Source organism: Wolffia australiana, chromosome 19 (assembly GCF_029677425.1).
Source record: "Wolffia australiana isolate 7733 chromosome 19, ASM2967742v1".
Classification (NCBI taxonomy): Eukaryota; Viridiplantae; Streptophyta; class Magnoliopsida; order Alismatales; family Araceae; genus Wolffia; species Wolffia australiana.
Window position 1 is genome coordinate 4,021,216 of NC_135853.1, and position 19,575 is coordinate 4,040,790.

A 19,575-nucleotide genomic window follows, 5' to 3' on the forward strand; every position below is an offset into this window, starting at 1 on the left:
AATTTTGGCATTTAATAAAAACCTTTTCAGAAGGTCAACCGTCGGACCCGCCCTTTGACCCTTTAAATTCCTTCTTTAATTAAGTTTAACTTAATTAATTATTTATATATATATAAATTCTTTCTATAAATAAAACCCACGTGTAAAATAGATAAAATTAATTTTTTTGTTTCGCCGACTTTGAGATCCCGGGTTCGAATCTTTCGCGCGCCGGAATTTTTCATTTGAAAAATTGCGGCGCGCCACGTGTCACATACAATATTTTTTATATTGTATTCAAAGTGAAACGTGGCCCAGTGGTGAGATGCCACCTTGCATAAGGGGAGGTCGCAGGTTCGAGGATGGAGAGTGCCAAAAAAATATTCTTTTTCTCTCTTTAGCGGACCCGACCCGGTTTAACGGATCCGGTTTCGGGTCCGCCTTTAGGACTTAATGGGCTCCGCCCATTAAGACCTTATTGGGCCCCTTTAAAGGGACTAAAATACCAAAATTTAAAAAACAATTTTTCACCATTTAAAAGGCTTTTAATTTTTAAAAAATTCAGAAAAATATTTTTAATATTTTTAAAGTAGTTTTCAATATTTAAAAACATTTCTAAGGCTTCTGAAAATAATTTAAACATACCTTAAATATGAAATGACCTTTTAAAATATTTTAAAGTATTAAAATAATATTTTAATGCTTTTAAAAGTATTTTCAGAAAGTTTTAAAAAAAATTTCATTCTCCCAAATACTTTAAGATTATTTTAATTTATTTTATAGTTTTAAACCAGTTTAAAAACATAATCTTAAAACACTTTTAAGCTCTAATTATAAATTAGTTTCTTAATTATAAATTCATGATATTAATGTAATTTAGTGTACATTAAAACACAAAAACCTCAACATATATGTATATATATGTATTTAAAAAATTGAAGTATCAGATTAGTACCTTTGACTTCCACCTTATTCTGAAACTTTGACACCATCCTCTGAAGAAAAAATTCAGGTAAAAAATATAATCACATTAGTTGGAAGTATAGCATACATAGTCATAAATAAGTTTACTTTATTTTTTTGGAACCCTACAAATCAGTGAACTTTTTAATAAAGTGTTCTTTCCTAGGAGCATAAAGATTCAATGATATGGTATCTTATAGGAGACTATATATGAATAGATGAGGATATATGAGATAGGGATGCTGATTAAAGTTTATATTTTATCAAATGCTAGACTATCTACATTGAGCATCAAGTGATCAAATCATCCTGACAAATGCATTTGTTTTGATTTTTCAAATATTCTTTATCGCATAAAATTGAACTGGGGTTTGAATTTTCTATCTTACTGAGTGATGTTTCATATAAGATACTAACCTATATTCTCATGTTGGAGTATTCATAAAATGACACAGCTTGGTGCAGGAATATTGTAGAAACACACCTTGACTCCACAAAACTTACTCTACTTGAAGCAACCAAATCCTGGATCCAACATAACTAGCTTCTCCTACCCTGAAGTACAAAAGGGGGTTCTGCTTGATTCCACAAGCATTGGAGCAGTATGTGATAAAAAACACTAAGAGAGGGAGAAACAGATTTCTGAATAAAACAACTTCAGCTGATGCTTTTGAAGGCTATAAAGGGCCTTTTATAGGTCACTTGAGGTTCAATATCATCCATAATGTCATTGCCCTTGAAAATACAAGAAAAAAACATTGGAAAAACAACACTAACAATATAAAATGGAAGATCAAAAGCTTGACAGGCATGACCAGAGATATTATGCATATTCTAAGGCATGTAGAATTTTTGAGAGGATATTGTGTCTCAAGAATACTATGACAGATAAAAACAAAATATCTAAACCTCTAAAAAGTTTAGCAGAGATATTATGGAGATTCTGGCAGAAAAAGAATCCATCAAATGACTTTGTTAGAGGATTTTTTAGGTCTCTTGGCACTTTCTAGAGATTTCCATCTTGGGCCACCACATCCTGTTGGGAAGTAAGCAATTGGCTTCTAGCCTGCATCATAAATCATAATCTTTGAATTAGTAACATGAAATAATTAGATTAATTTACGTGAAGAGTGAATGAACACATTCTAAATATTACTTTTGAAATAAATGAACTCTACGAATTGATTTATTTTTGTTTTGAACCTGTTTATATTGAGAATATATCATATATTCTGGAAATATAAAGGGATATTAAGATAAATTATTTATGGAGAAATCGAATCAGAAATACCTGAGTGGGAGGAAAACTTTGAGTTTAGGAAAATGATCAACTTTGATACCATAGCTAGCTAATTATCTATAGATATCTCTCATCAGGCAAGGCAAACAATGTGTTTGATCAAATAGATGTATCCTTGATTCCTCCTATTAGAAATTGTGAGAATTTCAAAAGAAAGATAACTAGAGAGGAAGAAGAGATGAAAGGGATTTACTCATCACCACTTGATTGTTGGGTTCCATGATCTTGATTTAGATGAAAAAAAGTAGATTTCTGCAACATACAATTTGGAATGGTATTGAATCAACATCTACAAATTGGCTTATCAAATCACCCACGCACCCATGATTTCTTGGATCCTAGAGTGAGACATATAGACTTTCTAAATTTTGTTTCATCTAAGATGTATCCACAAAATCTCTGGCACATCCATTCTCCTCCTTTTCCTTAACCACCTCTGTTCATGCTCCACTACCTATGTTAGACCATCACAATCACATCAGGAATGGAGAGGAGTCACAGGACAAAAGGAGAGGAAAGGAAAGAGCCCTGAAAAATACTGGCCTAGGTGAATTACATTCAAGGACTTCCCTTATTTATACTGAGTGGGTATTTTTCATAAAAAACCCTAAAACTTAAGTATAGCTACCAAGTCCAAAAGGCCATTTGTGTGTGACCCTCTAGGCCCATGTGTTAGTATATTTAATGATTCTAATGGATCAATAACTTTTTTAAGTATTATAAAATAATTAATTATATCATTACATAGATTAACCGATGATAAATCAATTTAACCCAAATCAGTAGGTTGGTCTCTATAAGACAAAAATGAATCTTTATCGATTTACTCCACTTGATGATCCTAGGATAACTTAGGGTATGGTAAACTGTCAAACCCAAATTGATCATCCAAGTTAGTACAAATGTATTAAAAAATTATCGGAGAACTATTCTCTGACATTTCACTACCTTCGCTAGGGTCTTGATTGCATCATCCTCCTTGATTTATCTCCTCTTATATTGAGGGTGAACAATCCCATCTTGAATATTCAATCATATTTTTAAGATTCTTGTTGAAATAGAAGTAAGACTGTTTAGAATTCCATGATTAGAAATTCATAGACCATAGTCAAAGTACAACCATCTGTCCACAAGATTCTTTGGTGTCTCAGGTCTAAGTACCACTTCAAAATCGTGACATGAATCAGCCTGATTAACACTTTGGTAAAATAATATTCAAGGATTTTTGTGGATCAACTGGGTGAACTCTTTCCACCAGTGCTCATTATCTATCCTTTTCTCCATGCTAAAAATTCGGAGCCTGCCATACCCGTCATATGAATATGACTATATAGTGCTACTCACTCCAGATAGTTCAATATTTTTCTCAAGTATCATTTGTATATGAATATTTGGAACACATGCTTAAACACAAGTGATCTCTGTATAACGATACCATCACAATTCACTAAGCATGAGAATGTATTAATGGACTTCATTTTAAGCATCACACATACACTATAATTAGTACATTATATTAATGAACATGGAACTAGATATAGAATGTGCGATTGGCTTACTGCCCACATATATTTCCATCAGTGATTTTTCCATATTGGATGTAGGGGACATATAAATATGAGTCGTAAGTGAGTGTCCTTGTACTTGATGATTTTCAAATTAATCACATCTCATTTTTTATACTAGCCCCTGATTCGAGAAGTGGACCTCGACTTAGTTAAGGTACTGTCGTGGGTCAAGCTGTAGAATGTATAGAGAGGTCCTAATATTTTAGACCTTTGGGTCATGATTAAACGTCTCAAAGAAAAAAATGGTAAAGATAAAGTAGAATATAAGTTATTACATGCCCATTATCTTATCTTACTTTCAGCCCATTATTTCTCTATTAAAGAAATGGGTTTAGTCCCATATTCAAATTTTCAAGGAGATCAATGGAAATAAAGATAAAGTAGACTATAGATTGTTAGATGCCCATTATATTTCTTTGATAAAGCGGGTGATAATTTGTGGCTTGGAAGCCAGTCCTTTGAGGTATATGAACACAAAAACATGATTGGTATGTGAGTAACTACTTCAGCTTGCCTTGAGTCAATCACACTACCCAACCCCTATCGTCACTTCAGAGGGTCGAGGTCTCGTTGGGCCCTCAACCATACTTGATTACAACCTCGTCGGTGCCTCTCCTTAGGCCATTGATAAAGATTCTTTTATTAGTTTATTTAAGTTTACAAATGTACTAATATTTTCCTTATTTATTATTGATGAATTCGTTTTGATCATACGTATCCTTATGCTGTTTTGCACCATTTTATAGATATTATCCTCATTTTGGTATGAATTCACATTTCATACATTAGTTGGGCTATTTTTGAAAAGATAAAAATTTAATAGAAATGCCTATTAATTCTCATTCAAAATATGTTCTAACGTTATTGATTTCAATGGGTTTGATTATTCTCTTGAGTTGCAAGGATGAATTTAAATAAAAAAATATGTTTTAGCTGAGTTCTAGGTGCCGAGCCATCTTAGTCACATCACTGCCCAGGCCAGAAGTAAGCAAGCAAGCACAGAGTGCTTAAGCCAGGCCATGGTTTGTGAGCACAGTAACGTAGATTGAAACAGTAGTTGAAAGGAAGCAATCCAAAAGTACAACCCCTGAGTAGAGCCCAAAAAGGAGTGCCCATAGTGAAAACTCGCATAGAGAAAGCCCACACATACTCAAAAGGGAGAAGTTTATTTTATTCATTTACCATCTCTCTAAGATTTATTTAGAAACTCCTCTTGATTTTTCCAAAAGGGGAGATTTCTCTTACTGTTTCTTTCAGCAAGGAACCAGGCTAGGCTAAGAAGATAATAGAAGGATCATCGTCCATTGGGCCACACTCTTAAGAAAATAAGGAAAAAATATAACCGAACTTCAAGCCAACCCAGCATGAAGCCCACAACATATCAGGCCTATTTAAGTGTATCCATATAATCTCACTTTTCCAATCTTCTTAAGCAAGATTGGATGGGTTTCTTCTTTAGGCTTTTGATTAATTGTAGTTCCTGATAAAGATGTCGGGGCTCCTCAACAAATGAACAAGGATGAATATTGATGGCACGGCTGGCGGGGCTGCCAACCTGCCAAGAGTGGGGTACGCTGTAAAGGAATGGGTCCACGATTGAAACTTAATTCCTACTGTTGGACCCATCTTGGAGAGATAGGACCCATCTTGGCTGGGGGGTAAACCCATCCTTCTCCACCCTCTGGTTGTAGTCCTAGTCAGCCATCTAGTGCACGCCAGTTATGGGAGGCCATAATCCAATCCAATGGTCCCTTAGATCCATTGAATCAGAATCCATCAAATTTAGAATTGAGAAAGGTTCTCTCTAGAACCTTTAACGGAATTTTTAATTCACATTAAATCATTTCTTATCACACGAAACAAATAGATGATGGGGATCTGTCCAGCAATGTCTTAGCACATCCCAGGCTGTGAAAACCTCAAAGTAATGTAGAAGCTTCAGGACGATGCTAGAGAAAGTTTTGGAAGACAAAGATCCAAGTCAACACGGAGGAGAAAGCAAGGGGAAACATACTGAAGTTAGTGGGTGGTGATCGGCACCACCAGCCCTGGCAGATCTTGTAGATTCTTTAAATGAATCTTGATGAGTTTACAAGTTGTTAATTCATAGATACTTGAATGTGACTCAATTTAAAGTCAGAATTGGATTTCTTCAGTATTTAGGAGAGCGTCCTTTCTAAGGCATTTTATCAAACATTTACAAGGCACCGATATTTCATCCAATTTTCTATTAATTTCTTTCAATTTTATCTCATAAAAAAGTATCAAGAACTCTGTATTAGACATACCAACAATATAAACTGAATATGAATAAATTTACCCCCTAACCATATAATAATATAAATACTTACCTCTTTATTGCTCTCATTCTTCTGCACTATCTTCTTGCTCGCCATTTCTATCAAAATAATTTTCTACTACGGATAGTATCTTGTTAATCTCTCTTATGAAAAATATGAAAGAACTCCTACACTGCCTTACTTATTCTCTCCCACTTACGTACAATCTCTAATATACTAATCCATAATATAAATAATATATTTAGTTTAGAATATATTACATCTCCCTTTTCTAGTCCTCCCTAAAAACATTGACAATTATTTATTATTATATATCATCTTAAATTTTATCTTCCTTTAATTTATTCTTTCCACTTACTATTTATCCTCCATATTTTCATAATATTCTTCCAACATCGCCCAATCCCTATAAGTAATCGACCTTATTATCCTTATTATCATCTTTGTTTCCCAAACTCCTAACCCAAGTATTAGATTTACCTATAAAAGACAATGCTTGTGGATATGACCTCACTCCCACTATACATATTTGAATGAATTTCTATAATTACAATTGGTATTTATAAAATTAAAATTTTCATTAAAATTAGTGCATTAATTTGCCTTTGTCACTTGTCCACTTAAGTAGTTTTAAATTACACAATACAAACAAAATATATGATCCAACATCAAATAGGATTAATACCATAATTAAGTCAACATATGATATTATTAATTATTTAATCCATAAATAAACTCAGAATTATTCATTAAAATAATTATTTGTCTTACTTGAAATATTCTGGCATGAAAAACATATTGAAAATTAGAATAGCATATTTTTTATTCAATTGAAAATTATGATGTAACTAGCAGTATCATAATCATTAAATTCACATCCTTCGTGACTGGTAATCCAGAATGAGAATGCCAGATGTAAGATTTCCCCATTCATTTGACATCCATACCACTCTCATTTAGCTCCCCGGTCAGTATTTCTTTTGGCAAATTGACATCATGTAGCTGATGGAAATATAGATGAGTAGCAAGCTAATAACACATTCCACATCTCATACAATATTCATTGATACAATATATTCATATAATGCACGTGATACATAAATTTTAGTCCATGAATACAAACTATGATTAAGTAAATTGTGATGAGTTAATAAAATGTAAAGCACTACTGTTTAAATATATTCGCTAAATATTCATATTTATAACATGATAACTATTCTATAATTCCATGCATTTTATATAAATCTAAGAATTGAATATTAAACTTATCATAAAATTACCAGAATTAATTTAATATGTCTGAATTTAATACAAATAGCTTGTGCATATCTTTGGTATTTTTAAATAAGTTTGTTTGGGTAGTCTGATTACACACGATTTTCATAGGTTAATATGCCAATATATATAAATACATATATATATGCATTGAATTGGTTATATAGGCCTGTTATCAAGCCTAAAAATATTTAATTGATTTCTAGAATGATATTTTAAACTTTGTGAATTTATATGTATTTTTGAAAATTTTTTTGACAATATATTCTCAAAGAAAATAATATTTTGAGTCCCAATAGGAATTTTCCTAATTTTTTTGAAATTATACTCATAAAGAAATGATTTTTTCCAGTCAGTTTATATGTATGTTTTTATAGTTTCTGGCTTATATTTAAGTTTATATGAATTTAAAGACATTTTTGAGTTATTATTTTTGTAGTGCCACTGGCAGAATTATTTTTCAATTTTTTTATTCGCAGGGGTGGCGTGGCCAAATCAGAAAAAATGTTTCTGAGATCCATGCTAAAAAATTTGAAATAATGTTTTTTGACCGCTTGACTGGTCAAGAATAGCTATGTCAGCTAACGTGTCACAAAATATGAGGTGCCAGGTGTACATGCGATGCACACATGTCTTGTTTAAATTGGTTTCTTTTAAAATACGTCTTGATGTGGCACGTGCTGATACGGTGCTATGCCACATGCTCATTGACTTTATTATACAGAAAATATCATTAAAATAGTAAACCATTATACTTTTATTGGTCTTTTCTACGACACATGTGGTGCAGCGGGAACCATTGATTGCAGCTGATGCAGGCCAATCTGTGGCAAAGATTGCATTTAATGTTATGATGAGATAAAACCCTAAAAAATGACATGATGATGCCAACAAGGATGATGATAAATCGACGGCTAGAACTTTGACTGAGCAGAAAGTTTGAAGGTAGCTTCATCTCTATGTATTCTATCCATCTGTGTGAATGGATCTATAAATTGACCCCCATCTTTCTTAAAAAAATCTTTGAGCTCACTTTCTCCTAGGGAGCAAGATTGAAAGAAAGTGAAGTTTTGAAGGTCCTAAAGAGTATTATTGGTGTCTTGAGTGCTTGAAGAGGGTCAACAAAGAAGTGGGGAGGCTGATCTGGATCAAGAAGACGCATCGATCCTGGTGGAACATAGGGATCTAAGATTAGTCTCTTGCCTTGCATTGATTTATATCCATCACATCCATTAGTTAGATCAATACTACCTTTCTCATAACCATCCACCATAATACATCATCTAAGTCACACATCATCTACCTCGCACACTCTCATCCAGCGTTCTCTAGTCCATTTAAAGCATAAAATCTAAGCCACTATCTTCCCCTCATGTCTTTGCTTATCTTACGCCCTCATTTTCATTCAATCTATTCATGTCATCATGCTTAACTCTTCTAGTATTGACTGTCACATCGTCATTAAATAATTGGTACCTAACCTCTCACCATCACATGTTTCCTTCTCTCTTTGTCTATGAAAACCTAAATTATTTTCTCCATCTCATTCATCACTCAACTCCTACTTCCACCACCTTCATCACCATGTCTCATCTTCAAACCTTCCTATCTTCCATTAAACCCTAAATCAGATATTTCTTATTATCATTTCCCCTTAGTTCTCATCTCATATTATCAACTCCTTTTAATGTATTTCTTCATCACACTCTCTCATTTTCATTCATTTCGTTCACGATCCATTATCCACCACTCATGTAATACTCATATTATTCTGATTAAATAGGTGTTATCCCTATCTCTGATCACTACATTCATTTTACCGCTATACCTTACGCTATATGTACCCCTCCTCGTCCTCTCAAATTCACTCTATAGAGAAGGCTATTTCTGTAAGATTTATTCCCTATGCAGATGAACCTTCTTCACCACTACCAAGTCAAATTATTCATGAGTAAAGGCTTACAAAGTTTATTGATTATACTCAAATCTGGCATGGCATAATTTTCCAATAATTTTGAGTTCATCAGTACATCAATCAGATTTACTAAATATGAATTTTTAAACTACCAAGTCGGCATAAATTTATAATAATCAAATCGGATGATGATCAATTCTCTGGAGCAGGTAATGTGTTTTTCAGAGGCGAACCTAACAAATTTCAGTTTTTGGCCTCAAAGAATCAGTTAGAGGGTTGTGGACCATGTATTGTATCCCTTCACAATTCCCCATAGCTTTCCGTTTAATGAGGATCACATAATAAAATTCAAAGAGCTTGAGAAATTCACACTCAACCAATGGTTAAGAAGGAAGGAGAGATAATGAGAAAAAATATGGAATAGATAGAATGTCATTTGAAATCTTGTTATATGTATAGACAGTCTTTTATCTCTCTCTCTCTTTTTCTCATTCTAGAAGAGCTCTAGCAGTCCTCTTCCTAAACTTGGATCCTTATATTTTATAGTATCAAGTGTTTTTCTCTATGAGAAAAGGGTGAGCGAAGGATGAACGCTTTTGATTTTCAACCACTTGAACAACCAAGATTTGGGGGACCCTTTTCCTGTTGGAACAAGCATCAACACTTAAGGAACCTAGATATATAGTTTCAATATCATTTTCATTCATTTCTTCTACATCATTTTGTCTCCCTATCTGGTCATTCTTCAACAATTTCTCTCTCTAAAACCTAAATGTCATTCTTTAACACCTAAAGTTTCACAAAAAAGTCATCCTTATAACTTTGCATCTTATTTCTTCTCTGTTCATATCCCATTTAAAGCCTATTACACCCAATCACACTGTGTTATCCAGACTTTGGAAAATTTTGGTTAAGTCTGTTACTGCAAGGATGATCTGTGAGTGGAAAGGATCCCTTTGACCCACAACTGCGATTATGGGCCAACGCCACAACTGCAGTTGCTGCTGCCATTGCTTACGACCAATTGCCCCCACTATCAATGATAAAGGTAATTTCTGGAAAGGTAAATCAAATTTACAGTCTGCTTATTTCAGATTTAAAATTAAATCTAGAAAATATGAAAACAATATTACTTATCATTTCTAGTCAATTTTGATTTGGATAAAATTATAGAAAAATAAATATATACTTTATTTCCAATATAAGATAAATTTTGAATAACTTATGTATAATATCTTTAAAAATTATGTCACCTTTATGTTTGAATATATCTTTAGTAAAATCCAGATAACAATGATTTTTACTTGTGAACTTATTTCTTTTGATTTCCAAGCTTGGAAAAATTCCAAAAGTGAATCTCTTCCTCCCTATGGATTGATCTCACCTTCATTAATACAAATTAATTTTAATGTATTAATTAAAAAACTATTTTTGATACTGTTGGTTAAGCCTAAATTTAAAAAATAATCTAAAACCCCAAATTTAGGCTTATCATATATTTTAAGGACACTCAAGAAGGATAAAAAATAATACAAAAGGACAAAACTATCTCGTCTCACTCATTTGATGACTATGGATGAACCCATATTCATTAGGTTGGGGACACTAAGACAGATGGTGTTCTTTGGAAAAATGATTTTAATGAATTAATAAATATGAATACATTATTGATATTTATTATACCTAACCAATAATTGGGTAAATTCATGTCATAATTGTATTAGTGGTCCTTAGACAAGGGCCACCAAAGATACCTTGTGGATCGATGGATGTAACTAAACTATGGCCAATATGTCTTTCATCATAGGATCTTAAATCGTCTCTGTTTGGATGAGGCTAAATATTTAAAAAGGTGATTAAATGGTCAATAGGGGATCATCATATTTGGTATAAGAGGAGACAACTCAAGGAAGATGATGTGATGAAGTCCTTAGCCAATGTAGTGGAATATTATTGAAGAGCTTCCCAATAATTTTGGTATTCGTCATTACTAATTGGGATGACTGATTAGGCTATGATAGTTGATCATACCTAAGTCATCCGAGGAGCATAAAATGCATGAGGGACTACAAATAATAGTAAAATTTTAATGAGAGAGTTGATATATTCCTCTATATCTTCTAGAGCACTAGGTGTAGCTTGGAACTTTATGGCCTGAAAAATCACCGTATCAATAGGGTTAATATGTATCATTTATACTTAACCTATTTTTTATATAAATAATTAATAAGTTTCATGAATAAATTTCATCGGGTCATATGAAGAATTTATTTCTTGTATAAATAGGAGAAATCCTTGAAGAAAATTCACAAAACTATAATTCTTCAGATGTGTATATTTATTCTCCTTTCTCAGATTGGGAACTCTCTGATAGCATGATAAATGCATATGTATTTACATAAATTTTAGATGTTTTGGTATTATTAATTTAGAATTTATCATGTTATGATTTGAATTAACTAAATATTTATCGTACCATAAATTCCAATTTTGCACATTATGGTTATTTTTAACTAACTTCCTTGAATTCTTTGAAGTCAAGCAGTTTGATTACTGATGAGTATTTTGCATTTCCAATTGTGTAGAAATTTACAGGAATGAGAAGATACAATTCTTAAGAAGTTGGAGAATATTTGGGAGCTTACCGATTCTCAAAATGGGCTGAAATGATGAAATGGTGTTGTGGGCTTCTGAAAGAGAAATCAGAAGGGTTTGGGCCACGACCTGGCCTACCTATTGGGCTTTAAAACAGCTAACAAAAGAAAGGAGCTAGAAATTATAAGGCAAAGTTCTCAACCAATGGAGAAAAAGAGGCAAAATGGCAAGAAAAGAGAATAGAAATTACCCAAAGGGATATTTTAGTGATTCTTCCAATGTATAAATACTCTTTTTCTCCCGCATTTTCCCTCATTCTAGATGTGCTTTAGCAAGTGGCTGGCTAGCAGGACAAGGCATATTTTAGAATCCAGGTGCTCAATCTGCATGATGTAATCCATTTTCCTATCATTATCTATCCATTACCCCTTTAAAACCATCACTTTCTCACTATAAACATTTGTTTTTCCTACTTTATCTCTCTAGAATCGACTCTATATCACTATATAACTTCATCCATACCCCTATTTCATCCTTTAAAAATTTCATTATAAATATCCTCCATTTACACTTTCAAATTCCATCTCAAACTCCCTCTACACCATTTCTTCACTTTCTCACTCTATCTCCTCATTTCGATCTTTTCTCTCTCTTAACACATGCCTTTATCTCTCTAAAATATCTCCCTATATCTCTATATATTCCCCATCATTTATATTTCAAATCTCAAAAAATTCATTCAATATTTGACCTTCAAAATCGAAGTTCTCTCCCCTCACTATAGTTGTCGTGCGGTGGTGTGCGCTGCACCGCAGCGCTAGGGGCAGCAGGAGCACTCTTCCGCCCGCCCGTTCGGGCAGTGCCTTTACCTGCCAGGCAGAAGAGGGCCATGTTCATCACTTAGCCAAACAGGCTAAGTCCTCTCCCTATTGGGCCAAGCCCAATTGGGCTGACCCAATAGGCAGCCCAACACGAGCCTTAGTGGTCCCGCTGATCCGAAAGGCCCAAACTGCCTCCGCAGCCGCACCGCCGCCGATGATCCCCAGTGAAGGTATTTTGAGGGAAAATTTAGGAAAAAATATTTTCTGTATTTGAAAATTCCAAAAAAATCAGGAAAAATCCATAAAATTCATGTAATTAATTTCTAGAGATTTTAACATCTAAAAAATTATTCAAAAATATCTAACTCTCATTTTTAATAATTCTAGTGGTTTTGGTGTAAATTAAATTCCATAAAATTCTAAAAAAAATTATTTTTCACTTTTGGTGTTAATTACAATTAGAAAAAATAGTATAAAATATTTCTATTTTTTTGCCTTGTATTTATGCTTCAATTTAAACCATAGAAAATTACATAAATTAACTAAAAATCCAGATAATTCCAGAAATTATATCTATCATCTTTAAAATCATTTCCTTTATTTCAAGCTTCATAAAAATTCCGAAATTAAATTTATGCCTCATTGTGGATCGACCCCTTACTTGCCCCATATTAATTATAGAGTATTTAATTGGAAATTTTCATAAATATTGTTGGTTAAGTCTGAATGAAGACAATGACATAAAACCCCAAAGTTTGGACATACCACTCTCCCCTTCCTGTACAATTGGGACAGAAAAATGGTGGCGGATTTATTGTAAGCTCATCATGATGGAGGAGGTATGATGTGTTGAGGATTTCATGAATGCATCTAGAGGCTAGACACTTGAATAACTCAACACATCTCATTTGAATAAAAAAAATTGTGGTTTAGATCTAGGTAAAGGTGATTCAATTTTCATGTTTTTAATTATATTAAAGTGCTTTACATTCCATCAGGTTCTGACTCATTAAAGTATTATGTCAGTTGGCCTATATACCTGATTATATCTGTTTATAAATAGATTATCTTTTGAATACATTTTAAAATATTTTTTACCAATAATGTAAAAATCCAAAAAAGAGTTAAAATTCATAAAAAATATCACAATATCATGTGATTTCACTTTCAAAGTTCTTTTAAGTAATATAATAATTAAATCTAGTATTAATTATCCATGGAATTATAAAAAAATAAACAATATAGTCATAATGCATCGTATTTCATATTGTATTCTATATATACACACAACATATGATTTGAGTGATTTATATAGAAAGGCATGTATGCATAGACCAATTTGCTAAAACCAATTACATAAATAACTTGTTAAAGGATTGAGACTACACTATAAGATGATGATGGGATGCAGTGATGATGGAAAAGAATTTTGAAGTCCCTATTTGGAGGGGCGATAGTTGGCTTCTATCCAAATGAGAGAGTGAGATAGATGATATAAATATATGTGTCTCGAGAGCTAGTGGCATATTACGTCTTATTTATTGTTCATTAATATAATGCAATCATTATAGTGAATGTGTGATGATTATGATGAAGCCCATGAATACATTATTTGACTTAGTGAATTATGAAAGAGGCCATAGCGCATAGATTACTACCTCCTATGCACATGTTCAAATATTCCTAGTTGAAGGATACATGAGAAGGACATCAAAGTATCATATAAAATAACACTATCTAATCCCATTCATATGATAACTATGGTAAATATCATAGCCATTAGTGTGGAGACACTAAGGTCTGATAGTGGCTGCTCTTTAGTGGTTATAGTTCATTCAATTATTTTGTATGAATCTCTTAATGGTTTTATACCAAACTATCAATCAGGTTGATTCACATCATGGCTGTGTAAACAGCCATACACGAGACATCAAAGTGTCTTGTAGACAAATGGTTGTACTTTGACCATTACCTACATTTTGTAATCATAGAATTTTGAAAAATCTTGTTTTCGGTGCAACAAGAAGTTCAGAAAAATGATTGAGTGGTCAAGATGGAATTTCTCATCTTTGGTACAATAGGGGCTAGCTCAAGGAAGATGATGTGAGGGAGTCCTTGGCCAAGGTAGTGGAATATCAAAGAAGTGTTATTCTATGATTTCAAAAGTGCATTTATACTAACTTATATGAGAGATTAAGATTTTACCATTGCCCATACCCTTAGTGTCATGTGGTCAAATCCCGAGCTTGGAACAATATCCGGATTGAACGTGTGCCAACCTCAATGCTTGGACGAGAACACTAAGTAGCGTTCGATTGTGCGGCGGAAGTCTTGCGCAATAACTTTAGAATGCTTAGAGGTTAAGGAGAGAGGGTTGGGATGCATCCCCATACAGGCATAGGGTCATTGCATTATCTATCATAATGAATTACATCGTGGTCGTAGTCAATATATGGGGGAATACCAGGGATGATATCGAAGTAACGAGGTGAGGTGCCGCACGCCTGAGTGGTGTCGCTCTTGCGCCTTTTGAGGCCCGTAGCCCCTAGCACGCCCCTATGGGCACCGCCGCTACACACGTACCCCCCGCCAGGCATCGCACACCCGTGGGCCTTGGCACTCGATACACCTACCATTCCAACCCTAGCCTTTGTGATCCTCATGCCTTGGCACCCACGCTGATCCCATCGCGTGAGGTCCGCATAGGCATTTTTCAAAAAATGTCGCTGATGTTAGAATTGCTCAGGCACCATCCATCTTCTCCTTGTCCACTTGGCTCCACTCTATGCTCGATGCAATCAAAATGGCATAATGATGATGATCAAGCGATGATGGGGATCATCAAGATGGATGAGATTCCAAGGTGCCAACGATTGCATGGATATATCTAGAGGTTGAACACAGCAACAGCTAAACACATCTCACTCGAGGAATCTAGAAATCGTATATCTGATCCATGCCAAGGTGTTCTGATCATTGGTTTTCATGTGGCATTATGATTTCATTTTCAGTCTTTTCATGCACTTATTTTTCACCTTTATCTTCATGAAGGCCCTAGAATCCAAGAATATCTGTGATAATCAAGGATTTCTGTGATAACATATGCCCCTTGATATAGTTCTATTGCCTTAGGTACCATAAAGGCATTCTTTTATATTACTTTTTGGGGATTGGTGATGGGACTTGAAGTATAAATATACAGAATAAATCATAAATAATAAAGCACTAGCAACTAAGTACAATGAATATAGCATAAAAATATATTTTTAACAAATAATGATACGAATGCGTACATAAAGATACATAAAATTGTATGTTATTAGTTGTCTACATTCTTCTTGATGATTTAACATTAATTTCTTGTAAATAATTTTCATAGCCAAATTTCACTTTAAAGTGTCCTGAGTATGGTAGATTTGATTAACTTTTCTCAAATCACTCATGTATCTCGATATCCATCATTTTAGGAGGGGTATATATTTGCGAAAGTATAGAATTCTCCATATTCACCTGAAATATATACATTCAATCTGCACATACTATTAACAAGTCTAATGGAAAGAAATTATTTCAAATAAGTTGTAGGTCAGCGACTGCGCTCACCCCCGGCCCTTCTCCCATTGAGAGATCACCTTCTCCCAAGTCTAATGGAAACACCCCGGAAAAATCATAGTTCATCCTACTCCCAGTGAAAGATCACCCATCTCAACCCTTTTCAGATTCACACCCAAAAATGCACACTCAGTCCAGGGAATGAAGAAACACGGCGAAATAACAAGGTTATTTAATCTCTCAATTGTATTGTTTTCATCGTTTAAACTCGAGCAAGAGAAACCATAAGTGGCATCAGACCATATGCATGTGGACAGAAAAGCCTCCAACATGCAAGGCCCAGAGAGAAGAGGAACCCCGACCCCCTCCTCTCCCCTCAACCCACGCACGCGAAAAAAGAACAGAATAAATAAATAAAAAGCCAAGAATGCACACTCAGTCCAGGGAACGAAGAAACATGCCGAAATAACAAGGCTATAAAATCTCTCAATTGTATTGTTTTCATCGTTTAAACTCCAGCAAGAGAAACCCTTAGCGGCATCAGACCATATGCCTATGGACAGAAAAGCCTCCAACATGCAAGGCCCAGAGAGAAGAGAAAACCCACCCCCTCCTCTCCCCTCTTCCCAAGCACGCGAAAAAGAAAAAACAGAATAAATCAAAAAAAAAAAGAAAAAAAAAAAGCCAGCTCAGGTGCTTTCCTTGAAGGCGTGGGAGCGTGACATGGCAGCGGGGTTGACGTGGCCGACGTGGGCGCCCTCCACGTGTCCCTTCCGGTCGAACCCCCTGAAAATCCCCCCGTTGCAGATCTTCGGGTCCGGGCTGATCCCGAGCGTCGCCCAGATGGAGCTCTTCGCGGCTTCATCTGGATCGTCGATTCGTAGCGTCTTCGGCACCCACACCGATCCCTTCCTTCGCTCCGCCGGCGGCACCGCCGCCCAGAAGAACACCGGCGGCGGCGCCGCCACCATCGGAAACCCGACCGGCCAGGCGAACCCCTTGACCGCCTCCGCCGCGCCGCCGCTCTCCACCGGCGGCTCGGGCGCCTCCGCGCCGCTCTCCGCCGGCGGCCCCGCGCGGCCCCGCGCGGCGGCCGCGGCGGCGCTCTTGTTCTTCCGCCGGCCGGCGCCCACCGGCACGTTCCTCATCGTCCCCCCCGCCGTCCAGTAGCGCTGGCAGTTCTTGCAGAAGTGGCGCGGCTGGTTCACGTTGTAGTTGTTGTAGTAGCAGAACTTGGTGTTCGAGCTGTGGCAGCGCGGGCAGGGTAGGATCTTGTCGGGCTTTGCCAGCGGCTTCTTGCTCTTGTTCTTCGTGTTCTTCCTCCTCGCCTCGTCTTCTTCGTTCTCCCCCGACGACGCGTCCATCTCGCTGCTCTCCTCCTGCTCCTCCTCTCTCCTCTCCTGCTCCTCGCTCCCGTTCTCCATCACGCTCTCTTCCTGCCATTTTCCCGCCCCGATTCTCAGTTCATCCCCGGTTTTCGATTCCAAGGAGATTGATTGATTGATTGATTGGTGGGTGCGACGCGGATGTTCAGTTCGTCCAGAGTTTTCTGCTAGAGTTTGGAGTTTTAAGGATATTGATTGATTGATTGATTGGCGGGTGAAACACAGGGATGTTCAGTTCATCCGGAGTTTTCTGCTAGAGTTTGGAGTTTTAATGATATTGATTGGTGGGTGTGACGCGGATGTTCAGTTCATCGGGAGTTTTCTTGCTAGAGTTTGGAGTTTTACGGAGATCGATTGATTGGCGGGTGACACACAGGGATGTTCAATTTATCCAGAGTTTTCTTGCTAGAGTTTGGAGTTTAAGGAGATTGATTGATTGGCGGGTGTAAGGCGGATGTTTAATTCATCCGGAAATTTCTGCTAGAGTTTCGAGGTTTGAGGAGATTGATTGATTGGCGCGTGTAACAGGGATGTTCAATTCATCCGGAGTTTTCTTACTAGAGTTTTCGAGATCGAAGGAGATTGATTGATTGGCGGGTGTAAGGCGGATGTTCAATTCATCCGGAGCTTTCTTACTAGAGTTTTCGAGATCGAAGGAGATTGATTGATTGATTGGCGCGTGTAACAGGGATGTTCAATTCAGCCGGAGTTTTCTAGTGGAGTTTCGAGATCGAAGGAGATTGCTTAGCGCATGTAACAGGGATATTTGGTTTCGGAATTCGGATGGAGAAGGAAGGATTCGGAAAGTTTTAGGGTTTTGGGGGAATTCGAACGGGAAATCCGGTCTGGAAACCGTTCGATTCGAGTTTTGAGATCCCCGCGCAGGCCACAGGTTCGAAGGACGCGATCGAAGGAAATTGGCGCGAGTGACTGTTTTTCAGTGTTTTAGTTCTCGAATTAGGGATTTGTAACCGGTCAAGCAGAGAGAGATTCAGGATCCGAGATTAAAACCTCAAGCTCCGGAGCGAATGCACAAAATTGAGCAAAGGAAAACGAAATTCCAGTCCGGAATCTCAGCGCGGAATGAAAAAACCGAAATTAGGAATGAAAAAAACACGAGAAAAATCAAGAACATCGAGCTCACCGTTTCTTCAGTCGTGAAGTCAGCCGCATGAGCTAAAACCTTCTCAATCTCTCCCTGCCTCGCCGGCAGCGAAATCTTCCGTCCGAAGAGCGTCAACGCCGGATCTCTCAGCTCAGGCATCACCCTCTCGCAATCAATCCTTCGTTTCTCATACCGCGCCACGATCAACCGTCAAGAACACGAAGAACACGAAATGATCACCGGGAGAAGAAGGTTGATTTGGCCGATGAAGCAGAAAAAGTGCGAGCAAAGGGGGGGAGAGAAAAAGGCAGCGAAACCGGCGGCGACCGGCTATAGCCGGTCAGCTCGATCTTGCCAGCCAAGCGTCTGAGTCAGCGGCTGGCCGCGTTCTCAGCCACGAATTCATTTAAATCGATTAATTTCGCCTCTAATTGCTAGCCTTTTCTTGTTGACCTGTTAACCTCCTTTTTCCCGATTTACCCCTCCCCCTTACTTTCAGGAATTGTTTTATTTTGGTAGTACAGAGCTCTCGAGAATGAAAATAATCGAATAATTTAAGGGAAAGAATCAGGGTATATGAGTAAATTAAGGCGGAGATATTTCGGCGAAAGGGTCACGTGGACGCTTTTCGGACGTGGGGCCCACCTTGTTTCTCGTAGCTTATCCGCTGGGCACGTGACATATCTGAATTTCGGCGGATAATGTTGCTTTTCTGTGCGAACGACAGGTGTCAAGGAGAAGCGTGCCACGTGGAGCGCAGCCCACGTGAGTGGGGCCCATTAGTGCTGACGGGGCGCCAGGGGACTCGCCCACGTTG

At 36.5% G+C, this 19,575-nt stretch overlaps 1 protein-coding gene across 1 annotated transcript; it reads right to left on the bottom strand.

Moving 5' to 3' along the window:
* Positions 1–16,731: 16,731 nt before the first annotated feature.
* On the bottom strand, positions 16,732–19,045 carry LOC144715563 (cyclic dof factor 1-like). Its single transcript, XM_078590498.1, has 2 exons — positions 18,798–19,045; positions 16,732–17,704 (listed from the first exon to the last, which is right to left on the bottom strand). The coding sequence occupies exons 1-2, from the start codon at positions 18,915–18,917 to the stop codon at positions 16,958–16,960; spliced, it is 867 nt and encodes a 288-aa protein (XP_078446624.1). The 5' UTR covers positions 18,918–19,045; the 3' UTR covers positions 16,732–16,957.
* Between the last annotated feature and the right edge of the window lie 530 nt (positions 19,046–19,575).

Excerpts from the sequence above, each read along its gene's own strand:
- LOC144715563 (XM_078590498.1), bottom strand. The coding sequence starts at position 18,917 with ATGCCTGAGCTGAGAGATCCGGCGTTGACGCTCTTCGGACGGAAGATT. Across the intron at positions 17,705-18,797 it reads ACTTCACGACTGAAGAAACG|GAAGAGAGCGTGATGGAGAA; the intron begins GTGAGCTCGATG and ends GGAAAATGGCAG.